At 42.5% G+C, this 27437-nt stretch overlaps 1 protein-coding gene across 2 annotated transcripts in view; it reads left to right on the top strand.

Moving 5' to 3' along the window:
* CTTNBP2NL (CTTNBP2 N-terminal like) overlaps nucleotides 1-27437 on the top strand; it is a 134004-nt gene that overhangs the window by 18308 nt on the left and 88259 nt on the right. The window contains exon 1 of one of the 2 annotated variants that reach the window (XM_040337489.1): nucleotides 24178-24481. The exons of the other annotated variant lie outside the window; for it this stretch is intronic. Coding sequence (XP_040193423.1) covers nucleotides 24404-24481 — 78 coding nt within the window. The 5' untranslated portion in view covers nucleotides 24178-24403. Of the gene's footprint in view, nucleotides 1-24177; nucleotides 24482-27437 lie in introns of those variants that run through there. 2 annotated transcript variants of the gene reach the window in all.

Genomic DNA, 27437 nt, shown 5'->3' with positions numbered 1-27437 from the left:
TTGCCATAGTTTCTATATTTGTTTTCTCAGCTAGCTATTTAAACAACAATCAGATACACGTTGCCTAACAAATTGCTGGAAAACACTAAATTGGTAAGAAGCGGAGCTGTCAGTAAATGTATAGCTGGAATGCCGCTGACATGACAAAAGCGTTCTGCGCTGAGAATGCTGCTACGGGGGCTGTTGTTTCCTCACACAGATGAAGTCATGTCCACGAGAGAACCATTAAAGCTGCTTTCTCATAGCTGTAAATGTAGGAAAATTAGCAAAAATACATTTTAGCTTGCTTCTAGATTTTTAAATCTAGCCTATTGACCTGTTTTGTGTGGGAAAGGCGTGTTCTGTGCATGTTTCCCACACAAGCAATATTTTTCAGTATTCTAACATGTATGCAACATTGTGATATATGGTAAAGAAAACTCCACCATACTGTCGTTTAGATGTGCTTCTGTGTATGGTCCTACTTAGGTCAGTTGATTGTGACTGTGAAACACAGTGCAGCTCAGCACACAGGAAAATGCAGGATGACGCATGTTGCTGGGACATGCACTGGCACATAGGTTACGGTGTGAACAAGTACTAAACCTCTAGTCTAGGATAATGACTTCTTAAAAAAGAAGGGGGATTAAGAGTCTAGTGTTTCAGCACTTCAGGTTTTGCTTCACTTGTAAAGTAAGTTTTACACAAATTTAATTACAGGTGCTTTAGAAAATAGTGTAAGGCCCCGTACACACGACCAGTTTCCTCGGCAGAATTCAGCTTCCGACCGAGTTTCTGGCTGAATTCTGCCGAGAAACCCGGCCGTCTGTACACTTTCGGCCGAGGAAGCCGACGAGGACCTCGGCGAGGAAATAGAGAACATGTTCTCTATTTCCTCGTTGTTCTATGGGAGCTCTCGTCCCGCCGAGCTCCTCGGCGGCTTCAGGGCTGAACTGGCCGAGGAACTCGATGTGTTTGGCACGTCGAGTTCCTCGGCCGTGTGTACGAGGCCTCATATTCCCTTCTCTACTACCATGCACTGGTTACTTTTTCCCCCCTAACTGTACTGAAATGTCACAAAATAACATTTTATTAAAGCAGAACTTCACCCAAAAGGGCAAGTTCCTCTTGTTTTTACCCCCCCCTTTAACAATTGGCAATTTTTGGGGTCTGTTTTTGACAGGTCCCAGAAGACTGCGGGACCATGCACAAAGCCACATGCGCAGCTGCATGGCTTTACTGTCATTTTTCGTTAAGTTAAGATGCTGGCACCTTGACTCAAAATCTTATTGAATAACCGGCTTGGGTGAGGATAGAGCTGGATCCAGGGGCAGGTAAGTGTCCTTATATTTAAAAGCCAGCTGATACAGTATTTGTATATGCTGACTTTCAACTTTTTGGGGGCAGGGAGACTGGAGCTCCTCTTTAATTTCTGTGCACTGCATGCGAGTTGCAGTACAAAAACAGGGAAAGGGAGAGATTTTTTTTAAAACATGGACAATCTGGTGCAGCTCTGCAAATAAGCCAATCAGCTTCCAGGTTATATTGTAAACGTAATTGAACACGCTGAAGTTAGAAGCTGATTGGCTAACATTGCCTGCACAGCTGCACCGGATCCAATGTTGGTACATTTCCTCCAAAGACTACATGTGTGCCTTGGTGTAGTGCAGGAAAACACATAGGGGGTTATTTACTAAAGGCAAATCCATTTTGCACTACAAGTGCACTTGCTGTAGATCTGAGGAGGACATGCAAGAAAAAAATGCATTTTCGCTTGCACATGATTGGATGATGAAATCAGCGGAGCTTCCCCTCATTTCAGATCTTCCACCCAGATCTACAGTGACTGCACTTGCAATGCAAAGTGAATTTGCCTTTAGGAAATCAACCCCACAGTGTGAAGAAGCTTTTCCTGTGGTTCCATGTCTGAAATGTATACCTGAGCTGCATTAGCTGCTCAAGAGTGGCTAATGCAAAGTGTTACCAGGGTCTTCACAGCAGGCTTCAGTTGGGATTTTAAGACCTGTACACACATAGTAGCCATTTATCTATCGCCACAACACTAGACGGCCTGGCAATCATACTATCCAAATACACCACTTCTACTCCTGTGACAGAGGTGCTACTGCTATCTACATAAAGATGACCTTATACTAGTATTTTTTTGTTCAAAACTTTTCATTCTAGGAATGTTTGTTAGATTTTCTAATCGTTAGTGTTGTCAAATCAACATTCATTTTCGACCATAGTGAGGGGAAGATTAGAAGGAGCGAGGTGGAAATTTTTTTTATAGACAAACTTCTGTCTAACAGTGAATGTGGTTTTTGTTAAGAAATGGCCACTTACTCCACAATTGAAACAAATGTTTTTTGAAGTGTTATTGAACGCCAAGTCATCAAATGTATAGATGGGAATATCTGTATTATTGGAAAATCTACCCGTGTATGGCCAGCTTAAAGTGATACTATCACACAATGTTTGATTTACATTATCCCTTCTCTTTCTGTATATGAATGATGGCACTGTAATTATTTTAATTTAAAAAAAATCTAAGTACCATTTTTTTATCGATATACAGCTGTCACATGACCCAGCTCTTTCCCAGCCTGTCTGCAGGGAAGCATAAAACAAGAGGATTGTCTTGTACTCTGCTGCCGGCTACATGTTAAAAAAATAAGCAGCCTTTGGGGTACAGAGTAAAAATAAATATTACTAAACTGTTTTAAATTGTCATACAAATATATATTTGAATCCAAGTCTTTATTTTTTGCAATAACATAGTAAGGGTTATTTACTAAAGGAAAATCCACTCTGCACTACAAGTGCAAACTACTGCAAGTGCACTTGGAAGTGCAATCACTGTAAATCTGAGGGGTAGATCTGAAATGAGGGGAAGCTCTGCTGATGTTATTATCCAATCATGTGCAAGCTAAAATGCTGTTTTTTTTTTTTCCTAGCATGTCCCCCTCGGATCTACAGCAAGTGCACTTCCAAGTGCACTTTCAAGTGCACTTGCAGTGCACTTGTAGTGCAAAGTGGATTTGCCTTTCGTAAATAACCACCACTGTGTCTTAGAATAAGAGGGAAGTGAAGCCTCCATCAATAAATGTAATATCACACCCCTGTTGTGCTTAGATGGTTAGTGGGCATGGAGGAAGAGGAGGGAGGGAGGGAGGCAGTGGGCTGTTATTTACCACTGAGTATACGCCCCTTATGTGTGATTCAATAGTAACATGGGCTACTCAGATGTCATAGGGAGGAATTGCTTAGCATAGAAACGCACTGAAAACTGAGCATATGCAGAGCTGCCAACACTGCTCTGCAAAACCCCTTGGGGGCATAAACAGATAGATGAGATAGTGAACAGAAGGATCAACCGAGTTCTTTGCAAAATACAGAAAACGAATCTCATAGTGAGGGAGTATGAACAGCATGCATTACACTATTTATTTATGACGTTTTTTTATGATGTTGGTTAAGTGACACTTAGGTTAACTGTCAAAAGTGGCTTGAGATGGAAATGAGGGCTTAGATCAGTCTTTCTCAACCTTTTCAGCACAGAGGAACTTTCCAGTCTCAGGGAACCCCTGCTAAAATTACTATATCTACAAGTCATGATACATTGGTGAGCTGGTCAGTGAGAAGAATGCTCATTGCTTAAAGCGGGAGTTCACCCATAAAACAATTTTTCCCCTTAGATGGATGCTAGATGGATGCTCGTTTTGTCTAGGGGAATCGGCTAGTTGTTTTAAAATATGAGCTGTACTTGCCGTTTTCGAGATGCATCTTCTCCGTCGCTTCCGGGTATGGGTCTTCGGGAGCAGGCGTTCCTTCTTGATTGACAGTCTTCCGAGAGGCTTCCGACGGTCGCATCCATCGCGTCACTACGGTAGTAGCCGAAAGAAGCCGAACGTCGGTGCGGCTCTATACTGCGCCTGCGCACCGACGTTCGGCTTCTTTCGGAAAATCGTGACGCGATGGATGCGACCGTCGGAAGCCTCTCGGAAGACTGTCAATCAAAATAGGAACGCCCAGTCCCGCAGCCCATACCCGGAAGCGGCGGAGAAGATGCATCTCGTAAACGGTAAGTACAGCTCATATTTTAAAACAACTAGCCGATTCCCCTAGACAAAACAAGCATCCATCTAAGGGGAAAAAGTGTTATGTACGGGTGAACCCCCGCTTTAAGGAACCCCTAGAAGCCTCTGGAAGAACCCTTGTTAAGAACCCTTGACTTAGATGTTAACTTCTAACAGAGCCTGCATGTTAGTAAAGGATATTTTTAGTCTGCTCAGGCTGAAGAGTGTGTGGTTGTGGTTGTTTTTTATTTATTTATTTATTTATTTATTTATTATTGGTTTTTTTTTTGTACTATTGAAATAGAATAGTTTACTTTTTTAAATGTAGTATGGCTGGGTGGCAGATGTACAGTTAGTGCTGGAACTCAGAGCAGATGGTGCTTTCATAGTGTCATGGGAATGGAGTATAGTTCAGGGTCCGCCATGATATGTTATTGATAAAGAGAAGTACCATATATACTCGAGTATAAGCTGAGTTTTTCAGCCCTTTTTTTAGGGCTGAAAATAGCCCTCTCGGCTTATACTCGAGTCAGTGTACCTGACGGGTCGCGGGCATCCATTTTTCAAAAGTAGCGGCTTCCTCCTGGTCCGTGATAGGCGTTTGACACTCTGTTCTGCTACCGCCTATCACGGAGGTCCTCTCATCCTCGGACTTTCCCAGCAGACACTGTGTTCAGTGTTCTGCCTATCATGGACGTCCTCTTGTCCGAGGATGAATGAAGGTCCGTGATTGGCGGAACACTGAACACAGTGTCTGCTGGGAAACTGACTCCGAGGATGGGAAGATCTCTGTGATAGGTGGTAGCGGAACACAGTGTCAAACGCCTATTACGGACCAGGAGGAAGCCACGACTTTTGAAAAATGGACGCCCGTGACCCAACAGGCTCACTGACTTTCACGGAACGGGACCAAGAGGAAGCCGTGACTTTTGAAAAATGGAAGCCAGCAGCCTGTCAAAAATATAGAGGTACACTGAGGCTGCAATGGGCACAGTAAGGCTGCAATGGGCACAGTAAGGCTGCAATGGGCACAGTAAGGCTGCAATGGGCACAGTGAGAATGGGCACAGTAAGGTTGCAAATGGGCACAGTGAGGCGTGCAAATGGGCACAGTGAAGCGCTTTACAACACAAGAGCAGACAGTACAATTTAAAGCGGTAGTTCACCCCCCCCCGACACATTTTACCATCGAGACAGGCATTGTAGCACGAGCTACAGTATGCCTGTCCCGATTTTTTTAACCCCGTACTCACCTTGTACTCAGACATCGTAGATTTCGGCTCCCGCGGGGAATGGGCGTGCCTATGGAGAGGGAGGATGATTGACGGCCGGCCCTGGCACGTCACTCTCCCCGAAGACAGCCGGAGTAGGTCTCGGCTCTTCACGGCGCCTGCGCACAGGCTATGCGCACGCGTCGTGAAGACCAAGCCTATTTCGGCTATTTCCGGAGAAGCGTGACGCGCCAGAGCCGGCCGTCAATCATCCTCCGTCTCCATAGGCACGCCCATTCCCCGGTATCTTCGATGGACGACTACAAGGTGAGTACGGAGGTAAAAAATTCGGGACAGGCATACTGTAGCTCGCGCTACAATGCCTGATTTTAAGGTAAAAGAAAAAAAATAATTTTTTTTTCGTCGATAGGGTGAACCCCCGCTTTAATATAGTATGATCAGAGGGCCCGGCTCATTAGAGCTTGCCTTGTCCCTGTTCAATTGCTGCTCTTTACAGAGAGCTGATATTTCGCTTTATGTCAACGAGAACTCTGTATTCTAAGTCACTTGCTATTTTTAGTAGATTGAATTCTGAAAAACTAACCCATAGGAAACAGTGAGCCATACTATTCGTCCTGGATGCATCTTCCCAACACCTTCCCGATGTTCCATTGGGCATCCTGCCAGCAAAAGAAATAAGCAGAGGACAGATTGTACATACACATATGAAATCCACCCATATAGGTCATATAACGCAGACTTGCTTTGTTATCTCTGTGTAAATGAATGGTAAACTTAAATACTTGCGTTTAGATAAATGATGACGTATGGATAGAAAGTATATGTTCAAAAGTGACATGTTAAAAAGTATTATGTTTGAAATAAAAGTACAACTTATTCAGTAAATAAAATAAACTTGCTTTGTTACATTTGTGATGGTTCAGAAGCAGCAGAAAGTGTTTCTGGAACTCTAGAGGGAAGAGCCACTAGCAAGTTCAATCTGATCCTCATTTTCATTTCATAAAGTATTTTTTTATGTCTTTGGGGTACCTCTGGCATGCCGGGGTGCGTTTTGTTATCCATGTAGCAATTGGAAAATAATATTACTTCTCACAAGATTTGCAAATTGCAGCTTTGCTCTACCAAAAATTGCACTGTGGAAATGTTTCCAAACTCTAGAGGTCACACCATTTTACTGAGAGGACGAAAATTCAAAAACAATTTACTGACCAGACTATAGGGAAACATTATTATGCTGTCATGGTGGAAACAATAATATGAATCATTTAAAGGTTATAAAGATAAACTCATTTATAAACTTATTTGTCAAACACATTTACCCTCTTACCTGTCAATTAAGGCCTAAGAGGACAGAAACTATAATCTGCTGTATCCCAACAATCTCTCAACTGTACGAGAGACAAGATGGAGCCCACAAGCAAACTGGAGCCTTTCCTCTGCAGTACCCCCTAGTGGCAGAAATGCATATTTTTATTGTTTGAGAACTGCAGTGCTACTTGAATTGTATTCCAGAACTTGCTTGTCTTCAGCTGAGAGAGGGCAATATCCGAATACTTTACATGAAGTCTAAATGTTTTTTATTAAGGTCTTCATGTTATATAAGTGACTATATAAAAAGAAAAAAGTATAAACGAGTTGTGTGATGACACCTCTCAGTAGTGACCAAAAGGTCAACCAAATAAAGTCCAGAAATAAGTGTACATATAAATTAGAACAAATGTTAGTTAATCAAAAATAAAGTTCAATATTATGAATATTGCTGAGTCCAATTTCTTGTGTATAATGCTGGATCGATTTCTGGATGAAAAAGTAATTCGTTTGACCCTTATCAGAAATAAAGATCACAAGGATCAGAATGAGCCATCCATAATGGAGATCAAGAATCCGTTCACAGTGGATGTGGAAGCTCCAACTTCAGCAAACTCGACCCAGTGACAGGGGAAAAAAAACAAAACAATAGTGCAAAAAACTTTTGGTATGAACACTCTAACTGGCCCACAGTGGCTAAGATTGACAGACACTGTGATTGAAAGACAGAGTACCACCACCAAGAAGAACACACTGACCCTTACCACAATAGGGGATCTCGGGTGCATAGATAATTTATATGATGAATAGCAGAGAAACGGTCTCAGATGGTCCTTACGATCCGGGAAATCAGGTGGCCAGATCATATATAAAAAAATAGACTCACATGGTGAAGTACCGCCAAGTTTTTAATAAAATAAAGTAAGTAGAACACTTACGATTAAGAAGTTTTTTTAAAGCAGATAATAACAGTAGCCGGCCGGCAAACAAACGAGGCACGTCCTCGGTACGCGGTGACGTCAGCACGACAACCTCCCAACGTTTCGTCTTCAAAATAGACTTGCTCACGGGAATGAGGATACGTGCCGCGTCACCGCGTTAAGTACACAATAGGGGCGTGTCGAATCTATGCTGCAGACGAGTGCAAGCCCGCCATCTTAAGTCAGGGATAACGTAAGGGCTGTAGCGGCGCTAGTGCTATAGAGCACATAGTGCCACAAAACATAGAGTAATCTTAGTCACGACACATAGACTAGTGATAGATACGCTGGAGGCGCAGAGCTATAGAGAAAAACAAAAACATATTTAAAAGCATATTTAAAAAGAAGGGAAATCCAATCGTATTCCCCCCAGGCATAGGAATCAGGTTGATTACAACCCAAACGAGCGCCTTCGGGACATCCATGTGACTAACCTGGCAGCCTAGAAAGGAGTTCAGGTGGTAGCGGCAGGCTTGCAGTCCTCAGGCAACAACATCAACATTAAATATAATTAAAAGATGACGTTAGATGACTGATAACAAGCATACAGTCATCAAATAATAGCAACAGTAAATAAAATAATAATAATAAATGTCTAAACATATGGATGACATATGGTCAACATAGTTGAAACCTCAGTGACAAAGATCAAGCTGTACCATTACAGTGAAAAAAAACATATGAAAGACACATGGTCATGATCAACATGATCAACATGTGACATATAGTCAACCTAACCAGGGCTTCAGTGACAAAATACACCGTGACAGTGAACAAGGGCACAGTCTAAACTGTGTTTAAAAAAATCAAATTTACATCAATTAATTTCGGCATTAAGCCTTATTGAAAAAAATTTAACCCAAAAATAAGTAATAGCAAAACAAATTATTATATATCCATCCGTGACATTCATATTGAGTGATACAACGAAAACTACTGCAAATAGCAACACCCTCTAGAAGGGATAAGAGGCGCTAATGTGAAGTGAGAATAATTTTTTAGTGACAAAAATGTATATATATATATAAAAAAAATTTTTTTGAAAAATTTAAAAAATATATCCAAAAAATGTCCAAAGGCTAAAACTGATTCAAGAATTCTCTATGAAGCAGTTAACGTCAACTTCTATGTTGAGTCCATGAGGTTCATAGCTCCTCAACGTATGTATCCACATCATCTCTGACCTTGAGATACTCCTAACCAAGTCATTACCCCTCCAGTGAGCCCGGAATTTATCAATCCCTATGAAGGTCGTACCCACTGGGTTTTTATTATGTACCAACAGATAGTGTTTTGAAACCGAATGGTTCAAAAAACCATTCAAGATGTTCGCCACATGCTCATTCAGACGTATATGTAGGGCCCGCTTGGTCCTCCCCACATACTGTAGCCCACAAGGGCATTGAAGAAGATAAATAGCCCCCATCGTTGAACATGTAATGAATGTATCTATGGGGTAACTAGTGGACGTACAGCTGGAACTAAAACTTGTGGTCCTCTTAGGCGTGTCTTTATTCACTACACACGAATTACATCTGCCACATTTAAAAAAACCAACCAAACCCGAAAGGAACATAGATTGAATTTCAGGTGGGTCGAGGACATTTGGGGCCAATTTATTTCTGAGTGGTTGTATCCCCCGAAAGTTGTATTTGAGTGGTTGTATTTCCCGGATCGTAAGGACCATCTGAGACCGTTTCTCTGCTATTCATCATATAAATTATCTATGCACCCGAGATCCCCTATTGTGGTAAGGGTCAGTGTGTTCTTCTTGGTGGTGGTACTCTGTCTTTCAATCACAGTGTCTGTCAATCTTAGCCACTGTGGGCCAGTTAGAGTGTTCATACCAAAAGTTTTTTGCACTATTGTTTTGTTTTTTTTCCCCTGTCACTGGGTCGAGTTTGCTGAAGTTGGAGCTTCCACATCCACTGTGAACGGATTCTTGATCTCCATTATGGATGGCTCATTCTGATCCTTGTGATCTTTATTTCTGGTAAGGGTCAAACGAATTACTTTTTCATCCAGAAATCGATCCAGCATTATACACAAGAAATTGGACTCAGCAATATTCATAATATTGAACTTTATTTTTGATTAACTAACATTTGTTCTAATTTATATGTACACTTATTTCTGGACTTTATTTGGTTGACCTTTTGGTCACTACTGAGAGGTGTCATCACACAACTCGTTTATACTTTTTTCTTTTTATATAGTCACTTATATATGAATTTTTGAGCGCAACTCCCTTTTTATAATCATCCATGTTTATGTTGTATAACATTTTTGAGTTTGCTGCTGTTTTTTATTTATTTTTTGGTATGCGCATTTTTTCACTTTTCATACTTCATGTTATATAGTTTGAAAACCATGCCATAGATATAATAGTTATAATTGTAGAAGAACCTATTCCACACTCCTTCCTTTTTTTTATTTTTATTTAAAAAAACAAAAATTGGCTTTGGAAAACCACCCTGAAAAAAAAAAAAAAAAATTCCAGGCCTTCCCTTTTTGGGACCCATACTTGCTTTTTCCAAATACGATACAGGACTAATTGTCCTGCATTGTACATGATGGTGCCGGAGCCGAGGAGAGCGCCAGAAGTGAGGGGTAAGGTAAGTAATACAGCCTCAGAGTTGAGCTTTAAAGCCTAGCTTAGGCCCCATTTACGCAGTTCTTATTATTATATAGTTATTATACACTTTTTAGTTCAAAACTCAAGCCACAGGTGTCCACCTGCCAGTACACCTGAATGGCTGTTATGCTTGTACTCATGTAAATGCTGAGTGTCTGCACCGCTTTCGCATTCAAGGAACTATGCAATGCCTGCATCAGCGTTTTTTATAGAAATTGGGGGGAGATTTACGACAACTGGTGCACACAGAATCAGGTGCAGCTGTACATAGTAACCAATCAGCTTCTAACTTCAGCTTCTTGAGTTGAACCTTGGAGCCGGCGCCTCCTGGACCTTTAAGGGTTTTAGGATGCTCTGGGGTAGGGTTTATGATCATGTGACTGCCATGATTGGCTGTGACAGCGGTCACATACTCAGAAAGCTCTTAAACACAAGAAGCGATCGGGAGCGTTACGCTAGTCTCCGATAATTGTTTCGGGGGCACGTGCACGTGGCACAGCTGAATTTGCACCGATGCATGCAAATATGCAGCCAAACTGCGCCAATGCCCACCAGCTGAGAGGCCAGCGCCAAGAGGTTAAGCTTTGGCAATAAAACCTAGAAGCTGATTGGTTATTATGTACATTTGCACCAGATTCTGTGTGCTGCAGTTTTAGCCCTCGTGTACATTGAATGCGGCTTTAACCTCCCTGGCGGTATTATTCTGTCTGAAAAAACATGCTGAAAGCGGTACAATTATTTGCAAGGAAATTTGGCGTTTTAAACTGTAGGCCTGTGATTTTTAGGAATAACTCACTTAAATCTGACCAAACAAGAATCTAATAGGCATCCCGGGTATGACATTTTTTTAAAAACAACATTTTAAATTATAATATAATAAATAATTATAAATAATTATACCAAGTAATAATATAATTAAAATAAAAAATATTCAATAATGTAATCAACTCAAAATTACTGAAATTTGCTCAGTTGCAGAATTGTTGCTGTCATAATTTTTTTTTTTTTCATGACGAATTTCCCCGCAAATCGCTATCGCACAATTCTGCAAGTGATTATAATTTATTATCGCTGTTTTCTAGCTGCTCTAAAACCATTTTTGACATAAAAAGACACTTTTGGTTGCTATGGACAATCTACAGTTTTCAGGCAGAAAGAAAGGTTTTTATTATATAAAATAACATGCAGGACACTGGGCAGACCACTAGGGACAGAGGGGGTGTGTTTTTTTTTACATACAGTACTGTAATCTATAAGATTAGAGTATACTGTATGCAATGTGTTTGTTTACTTTTTTGAATTTGGCGCCGATCTCCGCTCCCGTGCGTCGTAACGTCGCAGGGAACGGAGATCGGCGGCACAGGAGGACGCTGTGTGAATCGAGGGAGGTCCCGCTCACTCACTCAGCGCGGTGGCATCGCTGGATCCAGGACAAGGTAAGCCAGCGCACGCTGCAGGCTCTGCAGGTCTACCCCGAGCGTGACTCGGGGTTACCGATCGTATCATGAAAAAACAGCCCCGAGTCACGGGGGGTTAAAATGAGGCAGCTTCATCTGAAACTGCACAATTTCAAAGCCGCTTGTCAGCTCGATGTCAGGTGCAACTTTATGTCTATGCAAGTCGCACCCGAAATCCCAAAAGTAGTGCAGGGACCTCTGTGCCACTGTTGACAATAGGGTGAAACTTGTCGAATCGCATGAGAAGTCACTCCAATGTGAACGAGGGCTTAGTAAATATCCCCCTTGTTTCTTTTTCAGACATTTCTTCTGTTTTTCTACTTTTCCATAGACACAGTTGGCCTCCTCTGCTTTCTGAATTGGGCAGAATGACTAAACAATGAAAGCATACATTTGTAGATGTCATGTTTGCACAGCAACATTTTCTACTTCTTCCCAGCTTCTTTTCTAAGTGGCATTGACAAGAGGCTTTGTGCCTTCTGTGTGCTAGCTATTAACAGATTGGATTTAAAATGGCTTTATCTGGCCACTAATGGCCTATATATATGTGTCTCAAGTCTTCATGCTGATCAGTTGCAGCTGCTAACGCCTAGACTTTACTTATCTACAAACCTCAATGCTACATTCACACTGAGATGTTTATGCTAATTTGTTTTTATAGCACTAGGCAAATCATTCACAGAATGCATGTGTGTGGAACCATAGAGGGCATTTAGATATACAAGTCACACACACTATGAAACACTCAGTTTTTTTTTTTCGTGCTGAACTAAAAAAAAAATGGTAGATCGCTGTACCAACACAAGTGAAGTTAGTGCAGCAATCCTCCTGCTGTGCTTTTGTATTTCTGTACCCCACCAGAACACACCGGCTGCTGCTCTGATACTGCTTTTCCAGCAGAAGCCGGTTGTGAGATAGTGACTGTTGGCTGGTTCCCGATGAACCGGGCAATAATTGGATCATGTGTACCCAGATTAAAGCTGGCCATACACCAGTAGAATTTTTAGTTAGAAAAATATCTATTTTCACAGAAAATGTGAAGGTTCAGGATGGAAAATGCTTCTTCACTCTAAGGCCCCTTTCACACAGGCTTTCTGATCAGGTCCGCCTGTCAGTATTTCAGACGGACCTGATCGGACACTCCATGCCAGTAAATCAATATGCTCAGATGTGAATGGAGCTTAAAATACATTGACTCTGACTATGACCTTTGACCCCGACCTAGATCAAACTCTGATCTAGCTATTTTTTTCTTTCCACACACCTTTTTTGCTTACACTTTTCTCCTCTAGCAAGGAGGAAAAGATACATGGCATCTTTTTCTCCATTCACAAATAAAAAAGGCAGCAGGGTGACAGTGACTGATCACTGTGATAGCCAATTGGAGGCTATCACAGTTATCTGTGATCGGGAACCTGGCTTCCCGATTACTATAGGACCCGGGGCTCTCGATGAGCCCATCACAAACAAGGTAAGCATATATGTGGCCCCAACAATAGACCCACTTCCTACATTGGTACACTTGGCAGAAATAAGTTAAAGGGGTTGTAAGCCTAGGTTCACACTGCTGCGAATTCAAAATCGCGGTAAAAAGCGCGATTTTACCGCGATTTCGCTGCCGCGATTTTGCCGCGATTTCGGCCGCAATTCAATGTAAATCGCATCTCAAATCGTTCCAAATCTTACCCAGTGTGAACCAGGGCTCAAGGTTAGTTATTTTTCACCTTAATGCATCCTATGCATTAAGGTGAAAAACAAAAAAACTGGCAATGACAGCCCCCCGTTTTACTTACCTGAGCCCGAGTCTGTTGTGCGCGTCCCCTGGTGTCCTCTTCTCCTCGGAGTCTGGCCGTCGATTGGCTAGATTATTAGCAGTGCAGCCATTAGCTTGCGCTGCTGTCAATCACATGAAATGACGCGGCGCACGGGGGGCGGGGCCGTGTGATACAGCTATGACCGCCGGCTGTATCACGGAAGCGCGCCTGCAAGCTAACCCCATTGGGAGAGCACTTCCCATGAAGGGGGTTAGCTGATGTGGGGAGGATCCGAGACAGCCGACAAAGGACCCCAGAAGACCCAAAACTAGCTGCACAGTGGATGTTTTTATAACATGTTTTTAACAGTTGAACAGCTAAGGGCCCTTTAATGCAGGTAGGGGGCGTTAAAACTGGTGGCTAAGCCACAGTTTTACTACTCCTTGGAAGCCTACCCACCCGAATGCTGACATTACAGTCTGACAGGGCTGTACACTTACTTTGCTTTGTGGCATTAATAACTCGGGCAGGGTTTGACAGTTGGTGCTGCCTGTTGAATGCACTTATTAAGATCAATGGGGCCACACCGCAACCGTAAGGCAAATGCGTTTGCACAATTTTTAAACTGCCATTCGGCAATGAAAGAAAAGGGGAAAACAAGTGTCAGGAAGCAGTCAGAAGCTCCCCCTGAATGTCTGTCAGCCTTGGCACTGCTGCCCTCCACTGTGGATTGCTTTTAGAGGGTGGTAAGCACCGCTGCCTGTCTGAAAGAGACCTACCTGTCTTTGGCCAGCTTAATGTACATATCATTTTTTTTACTCCCACATTTTACCTGTCTAAAAAAAAGGAAAGCCTCCTTTTATTTGTGAGGTTGTTTGTGGAGTCTGACACTAGCGCTTTTTACTTTTTTATTAGCTATATTTTGGCAACACAATTGCTTATGTATAGCATATATTCTACCAAAATGTTCATCGTTCTTTAAAATGACTTTAACTAGTAGCCGACCAGCCACCGTCATTATACGGCGGCAGGTCGGCTCTCCTGGGCGAGAGCCCGTAGCTATACGTCCTATCGTATAGCCGCCACTAGGGGGCGCGCGCGCGCCGCCGGAGGCGCGCGCGCGCGCTCCCCGCTCGCCCCCGACTCCCGTGCGTGTGCCCGGCGGGCGCGATCGCCGCCGGGCACACGCGATCGCTCGGTACAGAGCGGGGAACGGGAGCTGTGTGTGTAAACACACAGCTCTCGTTCCTGTCAGCAGGGGAAATGCTGATTTTCTGTTCATACACTGTATGAACAGAAAATCAGTGTTTCCCCTAGTGAGGCCACCCCCCCCCCCCACAGTAAGAACACACCCAGGCATACTTAACCCCTTCCCCGCCCCCTAGTGTTAACCCCTTCACTGCCAGTGGCATTTTTATAGTAATCTAATGCATTTTTATAGCACTGATCGCTATAAAAATGCCAATGGTCCCAAAAATGTGTCAAACATGTCCGAAGTGTCCGCCATAATGTCGCAATACCGAAAAAAAAAATCGCTGATCGCCGCCATTACTAGTAAAAAAAATATTAATAAAAATGCCATAAAAATACCCCCTATTTTGTAAACGCTATAACTTTTGCGCAAACCAATCAATAAACACTTATTGCGATTTTTTTTACGAAAAATATGTAGAAGAATACGTATCGGCCTAAACTGAGGAAAAAAAATGTTTTTTTATATATTTTTGGGGGATATTTATTACAGCAAAAAGTAAAAAATATTCATTTTTTTCAAAATTGTCGCTCTATTTTTGTTTATAGCGCAAAAAATAAAAAACGCAGAGGTGATCAAATACCACCAAAAGAAAGCTCTATTTGTGGGAAAAAAAGGACGCCAATTTTGTTTGGGAGCCACGTCGCACGACCGCGCAATTGTCTGTTAAAGCGACGCAGTCCCGAATCGCAAAAAGTACTCTGGTCTTTAGGCAGCAATATGTTCCGGGGGGTAAGTGGTTAACTACACTCATTTTAGAGGCCTTTATAGGCATTTGATTGAAGCCGTATGGTATGTTTCTATATTTAGTTATGAATGGAGCTCTGCCTGTTTATTTTCCTTAAATTCCTCATTGACCCAGAGTCACAGGGCTGAAATTTCCATTATGTGCATAGAATGAATAAAGGCTTCTCAGCACAGCTGGACTATGATTCTACCTTCAGAGAATGTGAAATAACTGCCTTTAGGAATTCTAGGGCTATTCCAGACTGCACTCAACTCCTATTTTATACTTTACATTTAATATTTTATTGTACACAATGAAGATGCATTGATCACTGGAATATTAGTATGTATGTAGATATGATTAAATATGTGATTATACAGAGTGTGTGTATGTATGTGTTAATACATTCAAAACATTACGCCTTTTTTTTTGTTTATGAGAAAATCTAGCTGGAACCCAGCTAGCTCAGAAGCATATATTTTGTGACCATATTTGTGGATATCTTCACATTAGTCTTCTGAGTTGTTCTTATTTATTTGACAAAAACAACCCTGGTAGTGCCCAACCCCCCTGCCCCGAGGGTTAAGTTCTAATTTAACCACTTCAGTGCATATATGTAAAGATCTACATTGTTTTTTGTTTTTTTGTGCTAGAAAATTACTTAGAACTCACAAATGGATATTTTTTAAGCAGAGGGCATTGTGAATAAAATGATGCATGTTGCACTTTTTTTTTTTTTATGCCACATGACTTTTTGGGGAAAAGATGCACTTGTAAACTCCATGAGCAAGGCCCTCCTATTCCTTCTGTTTTGTAATTCTACTGTCCCCTTTATGTTGTAAGGTGCTGCGCAAACTGTTGGCACTATATAAATCCTCTATAATAGTGAATTTTAATGCACAAAACACAATATAATACCCAACCCAACAAAAGAAGATGTTAAAGCGGAGGTCCACACAAAATAACTTCCATTGTCAGGTTTACTCAGTATAATACAGTATAATACAGGTTTTTGCACGCACTTCCGGGCATAGATAGCCGCAGGATCTGCGGGTATTCACGTCACTTCCGCCCCCCCTTCCACTGTCTTCTGGGAGACACACGGGTCCCAGAAAACAGCAGGGGCCATTTGGATTGCACAGCGCAACTCGCGCATGCGCAGTAGAGACCTAGCAAGTGAAGCCGCAAGGCAAAGATGGCGTCACTTCCGTCCCACCCACTGTCTTGCGGCAGCATCCGAGGAACGGGTTGGCCTCAGGTGCCGAGATCGCAGGCTCCCTGGACAGGTAAGTGTCCTTATTTTAAAAATCAGCAGCTGCTTTAAGCCGAATAAATAGATGCCTAACATGTCATGCTTTAAAGTTGCACGAACTCGTGGAACAGCTGCAAACGACAGTACTTGAAAAACTCCATAGGTGACAGTTTATAAGCCTTTACAGTTTACCAGAACAGATTGCTAAATCTACAGGTTACCAGTTTAGAATTACGCAGGAGGTCTGTTAAAAGTATTTTTTTTGCTATAATAATGTTTGCGGCAATAGCTCACATGTAGTGCGAACATTGGCTTGCGCTGCTGTCAATTACATCCAATGATGCGGCGTGCCGGGGGCGGGGCCAAGTGATACAGTGGAAGTAAGTATAAAATGTTTGTTATTTAAAAAAAAAAATATCCTTTACAACCCCTTTAACCACTAGCCACCCGGCGGCTCACTATATACGGCCGCAAGATGGCTCTAATCTGCTGGGAGGACGTCTATATATGGCCACCGGCCGCTCGCCACTGGGGGGCGCATGGACGCCCGCCGCGTCACACAGATGCTGATGCGCGTGCCTGGCGACCACGATGTCCGCCAGGCACCCGCGATCAGCAGTCACAGAGCCAGGGACATGAATCTCTATGTGTAAACACAGAGATCCATGTCCTGTTAGGGAGAGGAGACAGATGGTGTATCCCTTGTAGATAGGGACAACCATCGGTCACCTCCCCCAGTCAGTATCCTCCCCCCACAGTAAGAATCACTCCCAGGGTACACATTTAACCTCTTCCTCGCCCCCTAGTGTTAACCCCTTCCCTGCCAGTCACATTTATACAGTAACCAGTGCATATTTATAGCACTGTTCGCTGTATAAATGTGAATGGTCCCAAAAATGTGTCAAAAGTGTCCGATGTGTCCGCCGTAATATCGCAGTTGTGACAAAAATCTCAGATCGCGGCCATTACTATTAAAAAAAAAAAAAAAGAATAATAAAAAAAAAGTAATAATTCTATCCCCTATTTTGTAGGCGTTAAAACGTTTGCGCAAACCAATTACTATACGCTTATCGCGATATTTTTTTTCACCAAAAATATGTAGAAGAATACGTATCGGACTAAACTGATTTTTTTTTATTTTAAATGGGATATTTATTATAGCAAAAAGTAAAAAATATTTTTTCAAAATTGTCGCTCTATTTTTGTTTATAGCGCAAACAATAAAAACCGCACAGGTTTCAAAAGAAAGCTCTATTTGTGGGAAAAAAAGGACCTAAATTTTGTTTGGGAGCCACATCGCACGACTGCGCAATTGTCATTCAAATCGTAACAGCGCCGAAAGCTGAAATTTCGCCTGGGCCGGAAGGGGGTATATGTGCCCAGTAAGCAAGTGGTTAATGTAATTGTCAATAAAAGCTTTTGACACTGCTAATTATACTGCAATATACCATAGTAACATCTGACAAAAAGATCTAAAGACACAGAAGCAGCAGACTTTGTGAACATTAAAGCGGATGTGCCATGGGAACAAAATATTAAAAGTCAGCAGCTACAAATACTGCAGCTGCTGACTTTTAATATTAGGACACTTACCTGTCCTGGAGTCCAGCGCCGATCGCAGCAGAGCACGAGCGATCGCTCGTCACTCTGCTGCTCCCCCTGCCATCCACGCTGAGGGAACCAGGAAGTGAAGCGCTGCGGCTTCACTGCCCGGTTCCCTACGGCGCATGCGCGAGTCGCGCTGCGCCCGCCGATTGGCTCACACGCTGTGTGCTGGGAGCCGAGTGTTCCCAGCACACAACGGGCGACAGACGGGATGTGACGGAATGCCCGTCTTTCGCCCGTATCGTGTGGCCGGAAGTGGGTGCAAATACCTGTCTTTAGACAGGTGTCTGCACCCCCCTCCCCCCTGAAAGGTGTCAAATGTGACACCGGAGGGGGGGAGGGTTCCGATCAGCGGGACTCCACTTTAGGGTGGAGGACCGCTTTAACATTTGTGTCATTCTCAAAACTTTTGGCCACGGCTGTAGAGCCATGGAGCCTGCCATTTCTACTGGCTAATCACAAACACCTGTGCATACCCACCGTGGAGAAGCTCTGAGGCTGTATTTACACATGGGCATTTTGAATTGCGTGCAGAATAGCTGCAATTCTGCCCACAATTTCAAAACGCTCAGGTTTGAATGACAAATTGCACAATGCCATTTATTTGAATGGCAGCTAAAAACATGGAGGTTGCTTTACTAAAGGCAAGTCCACTTTGCACTGCAAGTGCACTTGGAAGTGCAGTCGCTGTAGATCTGAGGGGAAGGTCTGAAATGAGGGGAAGCTCTGCTGATTTTTATAATCCAATCATGTACAGACAAAAATTGTGTTTTTTTGTTATCCTTGCAGATTATCCTTGGATCTACAGTGACTGCACTTCCAAGTGCACTTGCAGTGCAAAGTGGATTTGCCTTTAGTAAATAAACCTCATGGTGTGGTTCAGCCCGTGATGCAAAACGCCCATATGTGAATGCAGCAATGATTCTTGTTGGTGTACAGCCAAAGTCAGTCCTCTAAATGAGCCCTAAAATGTCATTTTGTTGACCTGCAGTTACAAATTTTTACATGCGTTTACACACTAGACACTTTTAGGGTATCTAATCTGCCCCTAGATTCTATTTTTTCTAAAGTCGGCTAAACAAATCGTCTTTTGACACAAGTGAAAGCACAAAGTGTAAACAAGGCCATTACAAATCATGACTTGCATTTATATGTGTTTAGAAAGGTCCTATAAACAGATATATGTCATTAGGGAAAAGGCCTTTAAATGCACAATTCTATTTATAAAAGAATGTATACAACAATCATAATTCTAGATTTGTGGTACAGGATCAGATTAGACAACAATGATAATAGAATTCCTAAGTTGTTGAGGTGTGTGACAAGGCCATGGCAGAGTGTCAAGTTGCCGAGGCGTTAAGTACTCTCTGCAGGATGCTTGACACTTTTCTTCAAGCTGCTTGCACTTCAGCGCCGCTCTCCACTATGTCTTCAAAATTCTTGGGTATCATCATCGGAGTTGGGTTACACATTGCTGAAACTCCTTGTGGATTAGGTCATGAATATTGTGCATGCCATGGCACAGAGGAGAGGTATATCAGCAGAATTAAAAATAAAACCTGTCTGGGCTTCACTGCAATTCCTTACATGTCTGTCATATCTATTATCTGTTTTCTAACTTTTTCTATAGAACATAAATGTCTCCAAACACTGTATTACAAGAGGCCACTTATGACACGTAGAGCAATATGAATCTTCAAAAGAATTCTCTTATGTCACCGCCAGGTTAATATTTAGCTGCAGGGAATGGCTAAGGTTGCGTCATAAAATCGCATATTTCCTTTAAAGCATTTATTCATTTATTTTGTGTACTTGATCATGAAGAGTTCCCTGTTCAAAGGCCTTCTGATTTCCAAGATGGGCTTTGCTACAGTGTTTTTGGTATTACATGCAGAAACAAAGTAATATAAGGGTCCTTTCACGGGGCTCCCTTTCATTCAGCAGGGGATCTGTGTGCAGAATGGGACAGATGTCTCTTTTGTGACATCCATGTTTGGTCAGTTTTTTTGTACACCTTTTGACAGTGGACCATGGCGAAATTATGTTGGATCTTTGGGACAGATACAGTGGTACCTCGGTTCACAAACTTCATTTTTGAAACGACTCTATCGCTAACCGAATTGGTTATGCACCAAGGCAAATTTTTCCATAGGCTTCAATGTAAATCAGGTTAATCCGTTCTGAACTTTTTTTATATATTATATATATATATATATATATATATATATATATATATATATAGTACAATTATGAAATATATGTACAAAAAAAAAGGATTTATTACATACAGTATTTTACATTAAGCTGACCCTTTTTCATGTGTACATCTAAAACGGAAAAAATTTAAAACTTTAGCTCCTCTGTTAGGCCTCGTACACACGGGCAAGAATCTCGTCAGGAAATAAACTATGGCCCAGATTCTTAAAGACTTACGACGGCATATCTCCAGATACGCCGTCGTAAGTCCGAATGGCCACCATCGTATCTATGCACCTGATTCATAGAATCAGTTACGCATAGATTTGGCCAATATACAAGTGGCGTAAGTCTCCTATGCCGTCGTATCTTGGGGTGCATATTTACGCTGGCCGCTAGGTGGCGCTTCCATTGATTTCCGCGTTGAATATGTAAATGAGCAAGTTACGCCGATTCACAAATGTACGTACGCCCGTCGCAATTAGTTACGCCGTTTACATAAGACATATGCCGGCATAAAGATAAAGCTGGTCTCTAGGTGGTGCAGCCCTTGCAAGGTATGGATGTCGGAACAAGCGTATCTTTTTATGTCGTTTACATAAGTCGTACGTGAATGGGGCTGTGCGTAGGTTACGTTCACGTCGCAGGCATTGAGCCGGTGTAAATACAACGTGATACTGAGCATGCGCGCGCATGCGTCGTTCATTCGGCCATGCATCTACATGGGGTCATGCTTAATTTAAATACAACACGCCCACGACCTGCCTACTTTGAATTACGCGCACTTAAGCCGGCCGATTTACACTACGCCACCGTAACTTAGGACGCAAGTGCTTTGTGAATACAGCACTTGCCTCTCTAAGTAGCGGCGGCGTAGCGTAAATAAGATACGCTACGCCCGCACAACGTTATGCCGCCCTACATGAATCTAGGCCATTGTTTTTCCCCACGAGATTCTTGGGCAAGAATCTCTTGCCGCCCGAGTGTACACACAGACCTTTCAAAAGAACCACGGTTCTCTTGAAAGGCAAGAACGCGGTGACGCTCGTCACATTCAATGTCGTCGCCGCCATCTTGCTTCACCCTACCTGTGCCATGGAAGCTACCGCGCATGCGTTAAAGTCATTTCGAGCATGCGTGGGTTTCCACGGCGACAGGTTAGTATACACACTCTTGGATTTCTCGTCGGGAAACAGGCCGACAAGAATCTCGCCGATAAAATAGAGAGCAGGATCTCTATTTTTAGGTCTGGAATCGGTCCTTTTCAATTATTATTATTTTTTTTTTTTGGACAAGGATAGACTCCGAGGTAGGTCCATGTACCTCTGAGGCCCCGTACACACGATCGAGGAACTGGACGTGCCAAACACATCGAGTTCCTCGTCGAGTTCAGTGTGGAAGCCGCCGAGGAGCTCGGCGGGCCGACTTTTGCCATTGAACAACGAGGAAATAGAGAACATGTTCTCTATTTCCTCGCCGAGGTCCTCGTCGGCTTCCTCGGCCGAAAGTGTACACACGGCCGGGTTTCTCGGCAGAATTTAGCTCTGAACCGAGTTTCTGGCTGAATTCTGCCGAGAAACTCGGTCGTGTGTACGAGTTACATCAATTAGACCTTTATGGAAAAATAGCACCACCCTGCATTGTTTGTGAATTGCAAAGGGACACACCCTTAAAATGGTTTTAAAGTGTTTTTTATTTTTTTACCGTTTTATACATCCTTTTCATTAAGGTAACAAACACCTCACTAACTCACCACTACCCACCTCAATTCCTAAACGTGTACCTGGCTCCTCTGACTGCTCCAGTGCTTTCCCGACTGCAGCACATCTATTCTCACTTCCTGGTCTTATAGGAGACACTGAGAGCAGCGGGAGCCATGGGCTTCTGCTGGTGCCAGTAAATCTCCTGTGAGGAGGGAGCAGAGGTGGGACATACCAGCGCTGTGTGTCTATGGACACACACAGCCCAGCTCAGGAGCATTGGGACTAGAGGGATGTCCCCCTATGGCTGACTAAGGGGGCAACCGGAGGAGCAGACAGTAAGGGAATTTTCTATGTAATGGAAACTATTTGTTAACCGCACTCCAAAGTGTAGAAGATATATTGGGGTTTATTCTGAGTAAAACATCAAGGTAATAATGATACAGATATATACCAGCAGAGATTGACGCATATCACAAATCAAGTTGGCTTAATCATAATCTTTTACACTTTGGAGTGCGGTCAACAAATTGTTTCCATTTACTTACCCAGACCGCGGACTGGACCAGCACCAAATCAGTAGGGGAGGAATTGCTATCACCTGGAGCGGCCTACTAATTGCTTTTCCTACTAATGTTCTGTGCAATATTCTTGCACAGAGCAGGTAAGTATAATGCTGTGTAGACACGATTGGACATTCCAACAATAAAACCGTGGATTTTTTCCCGACGGAATGTTGGCTCAAACTTGTCTTGCATACACTCGATCACACAAATGTTGTCGGAAATTGCGATCGCCAAGAATGCGGTCAAGTACAACACTATGACGAGCAGAGAAAAATGAAGTTCAATGATTCCGAGCGTGCGTCAAATTGATTCTGAGCATGCGGAGGATCTTTGTGAGTCAGAATTGCATACAGACGATCGGAATTTCCGACAAGAACTTTTGCTGACTGAAAAGTTGAGAACCAGCTCTCAAACATTTGTTGTCGGAAATTCCGACAGCAAATGTCCGATGGAGCCTACACACACTCACATCGAACATTTGTTGTCGGAAATTCTGTCCATGTGCGCGCGGCATAACACCTTTTTAAAGCGGAGGTTCACCCGTACATGACTCTTTTTCCCCTTAGCTTCATGCTCGTTTTGTCTAGGGGAATCGGCTAGTTGTTTTAAAATATGAGCTGTACTTACCGTTTACGAGATGCATCTTCTCCGCCGCTTCCGGGTATGGGCTGCGGGACTGGGCGTTCCTATTTTGATTGACAGTCTTCCGAGAGGCTTCCGACGGTCGCATCCATCGCGTCACGATTTTCCGAAAGAAGCGGAACGTCGGTGCGCAGGCGCAGTATAGAGCCGCACCAACGTTCGGCTTCTTTCGGCTACTAGTGAAGCGATGGATGCGACCATCAGAAGCCTCTCGGAAGACTGTCAATCAAGAAGGAACGCCCGCTCCCGAAGACCCATACCCGGAAGCGACGGAGAAGATGCATCTCGAAAACGGTAAGTACGGCTCATATTTTAAAACAACTAGCCGATTCCCCTAGACAAGACGAGCATTCATCTAAGGGGATTGTTTGAAAAAATAGTTTAATGGGTGAACTCCCGCTTTAATAAAAAAACAGCCTTCAATATAGACTCTGAGATACAAGGGGAAGTTAGATGAAGGAGAAATCCCAAATATCCCAATGAGAAGCTGCTGGCACTACAATGGATCATCCAGAAATATAAATAATAATTATATACAAATATTAATGGCATGACTCTCATTTAATTGTATTTAGAATTGTGGATTAGCCTCCCCTTTCTGTTTCAGTGACTGTGATCACCAAAACGAGACAGAGAAGGCCACAGACAGTAATAAACACATTGTAGAGTTTCTAACCCTTCTCTACTCCATCCAAAACAAAATGATTTCAATTAATAAAAATAATTCTTATTTTTTACATTTTGTTTAAACACAAACATCCTTTCGACAAATGGAAAGCTAATTATACTTTGTCATATTATACATAATGAGCCTTTTGATGCCTCATCTTTCCCTCTGCAAAGCTCTGCAGTGGGATTAAAATAAGCGGTTTTGCAAAAATGCAATTTGTAGCTTCAGCCTGGCATTATGTAATTTAAAGGGTACTACGGGGTCATAAGCCTCCCATTGAGAGAATCCTCTGTGGGTGGAGCTGGCAAATCCCATTATTCAAGTTGAATTACTGATGAATAACCTGCTGTGCCTCTCAGTCTAGCAGTACATGCCTTTCGGTGAGATCATTTTCTGGGTGTCTGTTTGTGAGATGCCGTGTGTTGGAAAGCTATGCAACAGTTCGCAGGTAAATTCTACATGGGGGTTAGTCTTTTTAAGATTTTTTAGAGAAAACAACTGAATTTAACCAGCAAACTACACATTTTTAGTACTAGACAGGGGACATTAACAGTACATGAACTCTTTTAGAGACAGAATAGGAACTGGGAAATAGGACTTAAGGCTCATTTACACAGAGAGCTGAGCATACTTGTGTACCTGGGAGTGACGGGTTTCTGGTACAGCTGTCTGTACACATCTGTGATCCACTACGGCTATACAGCGTTCAGAGGTGCACATTCATTTCTGTATGCAAGAAAAGCCTTGAATGAGTAGTTACCAGCGTACATGTCGATATGTATAGGCGGCTCCTGAACTCTCGGTGGCGTCACACTGCCCCTCATCGCTCTTAGACAATACATACCAGCCTGCACACAAAATCGCTGCCAGCTAGTGTGTACAAACTCTAATGCCCTGTACACGCGATCGGTTCATCCGATGAAAACGGACCGATGGATTTTTTCATCAGATATCCGATGAAGCTGACTTTCATCAGTCGTGCCTACACACCATCAGTTAAAAATCCGTTTGTGTCAGAACGCGGTGACGTAAAACACTACGATGTGCTGAGAAAAATGAAGTTCAATGCTTCCGAGCATGCGTCGACTCGATTCTGAACATGTGTGGATTTTTAACCGATGGACTTGCCCACAGACGATCGTTTTTTTTTTAATCTTTTTTTTTTACCATCAGATAATTTTAAAACAGGTTCTAAGTTTTTTCAGTGATGGGAAAAAAAACTATGGGGCCCACACACGCTGGACCGTTTTCATCAGGCGAACCGATCGTGTGTACGCGGCATAACTCTTGTCTGTTATAGTCTAACTGTGCTACATCTCCTCTTTGTTGCAGATCTTTAGCTTGTAAAAAGTCTTATGTGGGGTACACACTATAATTTTTACATTATATGATTGATTTTTATCTATTTTTAATCATTTTTAAAAGGAATCATTTTTTTTTTGCGTTCAACAGCATGGGCTGAAGGAACAAAACTTACAAAGAGTTAAGCCTCGTACACATGCTCGATTTGGAGCCCCTTCTAAAACCAATTTTTCAGGGGTCAGTGGGGAAAAATGCCCCTTACATTGGTGGTTAGTGGGAAGAATGACCCCTTGCAGATAGCTAAAGTGGTCATTGGTGTCATGCTGCGTTTTGCAGGAAAAAACGATTGCCGCGCCTAAACGCGTGTAATTGTTAATGCTAGGCGTGTTTAGGGCTGGAGCGTTAAATCATTTCAGTGGCCAGAATACATTTTTATTCTGGCCAATCAAATTAATTATTGCCCAAGCGTTGACGCACTTAAAAGCGTTACACACATTTACAAGCGTCAAACTTTTACCAAAACGTTGCTGCCAGTAGAGAAGCAGTCTAGGAGAATTAGTAAAACTTCCTGTGTGCATGAGGAAAAAGGAGTCTAGGAGAATTAGTAAAACTTCCTGTGTGCATGAGGAAAAAGGAGTCTAGGAGAGTTAGTAAAACTTCCTGTGTACATGAGGAAAAAGGAGTCTAGGAGAATTAGTAAAACTTCCTGTGTACATGAGGAAAAAGGAGTCTAGGAGAGTTAGTAAAACTTCCTGTGTACATGAGGAAAAGGAGTCTAGGAGAATTAGTAAAACGTCCTGTGTACATGAGGAAAAAGGAGTCTAGGAGAGTTAGTAAAACTTCCTGTGTACATGAGGAAAAGGAGTCTAGGAGAGTTAGTAAAACTTCCTGTGTACATGAGGAAAAGGAGTCTAGGAGAGTTAGTAAAACTTCCTGTGTACATGAGGAAAAGGAGTCTAGGAGAATTAGTAAAACTTCCTGTGTACATGAGGAAAAAGGAGTCTAGGAGAGTTAGTAAAACTTCCTGTGTACATGAGGAAAAAGGAGTCTAGGAGAGTTAGTAAAACTTCCTGTGTACATGAGGAAAAGGAGTCTAGGAGAATTAGTAAAACTTCCTGTGTACATGAGGAAAAGGAGTCTAGGAGAATTAGTAAAACTTCCTGTGTACATGAGGAAAAAGGAGTCTAGGAGAGTTAGTAAAACTTCCTGTGTACATGAGGAAAAGGAGTCTAGGAGAATTAGTAAAACGTCCTGTGTGCATGAGGAAAAAGGAGTCTAGGAGAATTAGTAAAACTTCCTGTGTGCATGAGGAAAAAGGAGTCTAGGAGAGTTAGTAAAACTTCCTGTGTACATGAGGAAAAGGAGTCTAGGAGAATTAGTAAAACTTCCTGTGTACATGAGGAAAAGGAGTCTAGGAGAATTAGTAAAACTTCCTGTGTACATGAGGAAAAAGGAGTCTAGGAGAGTTAGTAAAACTTCCTGTGTACATGAGGAAAAGGAGTCTAGGAGAATTAGTAAAACGTCCTGTGTGCATGAGGAAAAAGGAGTCTAGGAGAATTAGTAAAACTTCCTGTGTGCATGAGGAAAAAGGAGTCTAGGAGAATTAGTAAAACTTCCTGTGTGCATGAGGAAAAGGAGTCTAGGAGAATTAGTAAAACTTCCTGTGTACATGAGGAAAAAGGAGTCTAGGAGAATTAGTAAAACTTCCTGTGTGCATGAGGCCGAATTGTCAGACTAAGCTCTGCACTACTCAGTCTGGATACACCTTCTCTCTTCCTCACTTACTGCAGTGATGTAACCAGATGCATACATTTGTGGCCACCCGATTAATATTATTAAGCCAATTTACAGTCCCGTTACCATGCCTAAAACATTAAAAATAAGGAATGTAATGGACGATCTTTATTTTGGTTGCTGCTGGCATACCTTACATGTAATATTGCTTCCTTCACTGATCCCTTTAACTGCTTTAACAAGCAAAACAAATGCTGTTGGTCAGGGTGCCTTTTTTACTGAGGTTAACCTATACTAGTATAACTACATAGTGAAAGATGATGCTGCCTAAACCACACCGGGTCAGATGTGCAGTCCTAGTTTAGCAG

Source organism: Rana temporaria, chromosome 2 (assembly GCF_905171775.1).
Source record: "Rana temporaria chromosome 2, aRanTem1.1, whole genome shotgun sequence".
Classification (NCBI taxonomy): Eukaryota; Metazoa; Chordata; class Amphibia; order Anura; family Ranidae; genus Rana; species Rana temporaria.
This window is presented reverse-complemented; position numbering and strand designations above follow the sequence as displayed.